The sequence below is a fragment of the Nyctibius grandis genome, chromosome 1 (assembly GCF_013368605.1).
Source record: "Nyctibius grandis isolate bNycGra1 chromosome 1, bNycGra1.pri, whole genome shotgun sequence".
Taxonomy (NCBI): domain Eukaryota; kingdom Metazoa; phylum Chordata; class Aves; order Nyctibiiformes; family Nyctibiidae; genus Nyctibius; species Nyctibius grandis.
This window is the reverse complement of record NC_090658.1, coordinates 101,797,305-101,803,304: the sequence shown is the minus strand read 5'-3', so window position 1 is coordinate 101,803,304 and position 6,000 is coordinate 101,797,305. Positions and strand designations below refer to the sequence as shown.

The window sequence follows — 6,000 nt, the reverse complement described above, 5'->3', positions numbered from 1 at the left end:
AATCTCCTTTACAACTAAGTACGCCCATAAATCAGAGGCCAAAAACTGATCTGGAAGCTGTTTTTTAGGTCATGTAATCTGAGCCTGTCTTGAACTTGCTCCTCAGAGGCTAAGCTGAACTGGAAGCAGCCCATTTGCTTGGTAAATAAAAACACAGAATTTTGTAAATATGGCTAGTTATTGAAGAACACTAGACCTTCTGCCATGATACTCCCACCACGCATTGCAGCTTTCTTATTTGTCCAATTAAATTTTCCCATTTGTAAACAAACAAACAAACAAACAAGCTCCCACAGCCCAAAAAAACCCCTCAGCGGTCCTTATTTGATATAAATCTAGTTGCCCCTGTCCTGCATTTGCCTCAGAGCATGCATCAAATGGAACCACCAGTTACATTCCAGTCCTGCTTTAGCTGCCCTGGTAGAAGTGCAGCCTGCCCCACCTAAGGACTTCAGCTGTGAGACCCCTATTAGTTCCAATGGTTGCTGTTGTTGCTTTTGAGCTGTCTGAGATGCTATTCGAATACAGTTTACATCTCTCTCTGCTGCTTCTGCACCTGAACAGCCTGCAGCTGCAGCCACAGATCCTGAACATGCATCTATTATTCTAAGGGTATGGAGCCTGCTACTGGGACAAGAGCTGACAAAATTCATGATCCATTACAGAATGGATTTGTCAAAGCTAAATCAATTCCCCATTCTGGTGTCACATGCTGTCACCACATGCTTCATTTTGTTCTCTGGAGGTTTTTGGAAAGCTGCAATCTTCTGCCTTGTTCCTACTTCTGTCTTGCCACTATCCCTTTTCCATTTCATTAAATTACAGCTGTGGATCTGTTGCTGGATATCTCAGACTTTCTGCCTTGTGGAAAGTTCTTTCCCATAGCTGCCTTTACAAACCCAAATATACTCAATCCTGTCTCCATATTTCTATACGTGAAGGTTCGCAGACAAATCCAAGACCCATCATACGTAAATAGTAGTAGCCTGCAACAAAAGCAGATTTGTTCCAAGCGTTTCTACTTTCTGTCTCTGGAAGATACTTTTTCTTTATCTTCTAATCTCTTTCTTCAGTTGTGCAGCTTTCAAAGAAATTATTCCTCCCAAAGGTTCCCCTGCCTCTCCAAATTCACTCCTTTTCTGATTTGTAACCTCGTCTCTTCATCTGCTTCAGAGACTCAAATAACATTTGAAAATAACACATTAATTAAAAAAAAAAAAAGACATGTAACCATGATGCATACACCTAATGCATGAAGTTCCTTCACTGTGTCTTTTCCTGGTGGAGAAATAATGTAGAGATCTTTCACTCCTACTAATGAATGCTATTATTATTAAAAGAAATGAAAAAGAGAGGAAGCTTACACTAGGGTGGGAAGTTGTTTAAAACATGTTAGCTGCAGGAGTGAGTTCCAAGGCCCCAGAGAAGCTTCTTCTACTTATACCAAGCATTTCCATGTACAGTTGCATAGAGACAACAGTTACAGTCCTTGTCTGGGAAGCAATTTTATATGTCTATATGCAAATATATGTAAAGTATTACTAGCTTTAAAAATAAGGAGAAAAATTTTGAACATGACAAAATATTCTGTGTGAGGCACTGTAATGATAAAAAAAAACCTTTTAAGTTTTTAAGTCGTCTGTATTAGTGAAGTGGTATATGGCCATATACAGTACCAGGTAGAGTGAGGGGACACATAGTTTTATCCATGTGGAATTTCCACTGTGTAACTGTGTTGAAAGGAAAAAAGATATATAGTACTGAAGACAGGTCATTACTCAGACTTTTACGATCAGAAGGGACCTTTATGATCAAGAGTTCTGATCCTCTGTATGGCAAAGTCCAGATATTTTTCACTCAGTGGTTCATACGTCAGGAGTATAGTGTCTTTCTGGATTACTGAGTATCTCTTAGACATAAAAAAAAAGTTGCTATAAAAATATTCATCTGTGAGCAAGTTAGTCCTAAAATTAATTAGGGTCTATTAAGCCAAAGATACTTCCATTTAAATCTTAAGTGTTAGGGTATCATTCCCCAGTACCGATTAAACAAATGAATAAACTGCCCATATTGACTCTCATTATGCACAGACACACTCTCTTCCTTCAATATCTTGCATACTTTTTTTTTAATCTATTACATATAGTTTTGTAACCTGCACTAAGGACACTTCAGAATGAAAAAAATTTAAAATAAAGTCTGATTTTATTAATATTCAATTAATTATGTGTTTTCTTTTTAATGAAGAACAAGCATGGACATAAATCTATGTAAAAATTATACGAACAGATCGCTAGAAAGACTGCAAAAAAGTTTTGTGTAATACATATATGGTCACTTGACTTCAGGAGAGTTTAGCAAGATCTTATTACTTGTAAATCGAAAACAACAAGGTGAACATACCTCAGTACAGAGAATAAGCAGATCAGATGTATGAACATATCATGGATGAACAGAATATTTATCTTCCAGAATAAATCTAAATAATTTCTAACATAATCACTAAGAAATCTTGGATCAGTACCATCAAAGAAAATATTCAGCAATGCAGGTAAGTACAATAGGAAACAATAGATTTAAACTAAAAAATTAAAGTTTCAGGAGGTAGGTACTAGTATAATTTTTAAATTAAGAGTAACTGAATTATGCAACAGTATGCTTCAAGGCTGTTATTTATACCCTACTTATGTTGACAAAAGGCTCTTTGTTAATAGACATGACAGGAGATAATGAGTAGTCTTGAACAGATTAGATTTGTGATTGTGTGACAATGCAGGCTGATTGTGACCTTTGCTTTTGTATAAATACTAACCCCCTTATATTTTCCTAAGTCACAAGACCTGTTTAAGTTGTTCTATGTCAGCATAAGAAAACAGCTCCCACGTTTTTTAGAAAGTGCTTGTATTTATTCTATTTATCATTTTTCAGAAAACGTCTTTTCATCCCAGCCAGCAGACCTAGGTATGGGTATGTGTGACAACAACAACAACAATAATAAATGTTAGTTAAAACGCTCAGAATTTCTTTTCAGTCAATCTTGTTCTATAGCTAGTTAAATTATCTAGTTGCTATACAGTGCCTGCTTGACCACTTGGTCAGTAAGTTACATTAGTAAAGATCATACATAATAAATCTAGCTCTAGATAATTCTTCAGACTCACTTAATGAGCTGGTTTTAGTTTTAAGTCTTTCTAACGTGCTTATTAGACTAGTTAATTCTCTTTAGCTTTCATTCAAAAAGCTTGTCAGAGATAGTTAATCTTTTTGTACCTTATAGGTTATATACAAAGAAAGAGCTTGATATAATTTACCAGTTTTCTCAGTAGTAACACTGATAATTCAAAACTATCATTGTTTAAGATTGTTCTGTCAGATGTCAGTTACCTTGTTGACATTTACACGTGTATCCATTGACATGATCTTCACAGGTTGAGCCATGTAGACAAGGTGATGAATTACACTCATTAACTTCTATTTCACAAAACTGTCCAGAAAATCCAGCAAGACACCTGAAGCAAACAACATTCCAAAGTGTTATACTATGCATAACTATCACATAAAATATACTTTGTGTGGAAACAATCTGTATAAAGTATTTGCATTAACAAGACACAACCCCATATATTCCTTTCTGTTTTAAGGAGTATTTTACTGGAATCCTTCCAAGTTTCACATTGTAATCCATGGTGACCTTTTAGGGGATTTATGATGGCAAAACCCATCCACAAATTTCACATCTGGATCATAATCAAACTTAACAGTCTCAATTACAGTTTACTGGTTCCAGCAAGGTGAGTACAAACCTTTCTTAATGTACTCTTGGGAGACTGTTTGTCTACCAAAATAGTTTATTTAGATAAGTAACTGCAGTCTATGTTTGGAAAACTGCTTGTTGAGAGATGTTGCACCATTAAATGTAACTACAGCCTAAAAGCTAACCTTCAGGGACCATGCTTTCATTATCATTCTAGTTATCAAATATTAGTCATCTTGAAAAAAACTCTGCTTTATTTTTCTGGTTATAAATCCTATGTGATTATTAATAACAAAATATTTCCATATGATTCCAACATATAACTATACAACTGACCCGAATAGATTCACAAGACCTCTAATGAAGCTCAGAAATCTTACTAATCTCTTTATTGAGACACATCCTTGCATACATACGCACAGCTTTACAGATATACTCAAACATGTTCTGCAAAACAGTCTCATAGGGTGTTTACAACATTTACTCTTTTGAGATGTGCTGTAGACATACATTTCACATGAGGCAGTGTATTCAAAAACTCTTGTTAGCAACCAGGTGGTACACATCTTGTATGTTGTCTTGGCTCTAATGAAGAGCATAAAACTTTACGCCCCACTTAGAGGAAGATGAGTACATTAACAAATTACCTTTGAGTAAATTAGAATAGTCATGTCACCTACTTCTCAAGGTGCTACATTGTGTGAATACAAAACACATCATTAGAACAAAGTATCTGTAGTGTTTACCTTAGCTTTCCAGATCCTGAAGCAAAAGAGGAGGAGGATGGACCACGGAACAGGTATGTGTAACATTTCCTGAAGGATCATTACACTGTGTAGTGGTAATTATGTTTTGGTTTATTTCTGCCTTGACTATTAGAATATATTTGTTTCAATTTACATGGAATGTACTCTGGGTAATGGGAATTTGAAAACTACCAAGACAATGACAGCAGAACAGATTTTCCAAAGTCTACATCAACTGCAGATGACAGCGATAGCACACTGTTTGGAAAACGTACAAAGTGATGCACACACACTATTTTTCAAATATCTAATCATAATGTGTGAGAGAAAAAACATGGATAAGGCTTAATGAGCAAGCCTTAAGGCCACCTGCCACCTGTATAGCTCTTTGCCCACAAAACGTTAAGCAAAATCTACTGAGAGGATATAGTTTGGCCTTTCATCCTATTGGCAAACGTCGAAGCCTAGGATTTAGAACCAGATTCATCCCACCTCACATACCTAACTGCAATAACCCTAGGATTCTCCTGCGCTCAGTGGAATAAGGTGCAGAGGATGATGTGGTTCACTGAAAGCTTAAATAATTTTCTGCAGATACCTTTGTCTTGCCACTGGCTACATAGCATATTAAAAAAAAAAAAAAGAAATGAAAAAAAATTGAAGGGAGCGACTCCTCCCAGATATGGGAAGGAGGACCAGAAGGATGAACGCCTATAAAATAAGGGAAAGAATATTCTACTGGAAAAAAAAAGCAACTAGATGGACACAGGGAATACTGGGATAGTTTAAAATCCATTTAATTTTAACTTTATACTTTGATGTGCTTATAGGCATTTCAATTAAAAAAAAAAAAAAGTGGTTACAACATAAACTGGAAGAAATATACATTTATTATCTAAAAATTCCAGACAGAATAACTATAACTATGTGTATCCAAGGTGAGTGGCCTTGACTTTTCAGTCTGTAAAACTCAATGATCTTAAATATTCTTTAAGTTAAATGATTGTCTGACTTAGGAAAAAGTGTACCTTGTGCAAATTGATGTATCTGGGATTTGATTTACTGGATATCTTAAGTTCTTTCATGGTTTTATGTTTTCCACCTAAATTTCAATTTGAAGGCAAAGTCATATTTTTTATAACTTCTCTTTTTTGGTGACACCACCATCACTGTATATGGTAATACACACTTAATAAATATTTGGAAAGTTTTCAGTACAAACCAGATTATTTTACCAACATTTATACATATACATATATTTACATTTACTGATAATTCAAAACTCAAATTCAAGAAAATTCAAGTATTTCACATACTGATGTGTTTTATTTCCTATAAATGCTACAATACCACAGTGTTCAGTTTGTTTGTGTTCAGATAGAATCATTAGATATAAATGATGCTTCATGACTGCAGAGGCAGGCACTCTATTAACTAAGCCATTCTGAGCAATTATGAACCAAGTAGCAGTAAGCATGTTACTGGTAAGTGTTTGCAAGT

At 35.1% G+C, this 6,000-nt stretch overlaps 1 protein-coding gene across 1 annotated transcript in view; it reads right to left on the bottom strand.

Moving 5' to 3' along the window:
* Positions 1-6,000, bottom strand: part of EYS (eyes shut homolog) — a 1,023,158-nt gene that overhangs the window by 435,667 nt on the left and 581,491 nt on the right. The window contains 1 exon segment of the mRNA XM_068405393.1: positions 3,385-3,509. Within this exon segment, the coding sequence (XP_068261494.1) occupies positions 3,385-3,509 (125 nt within the window).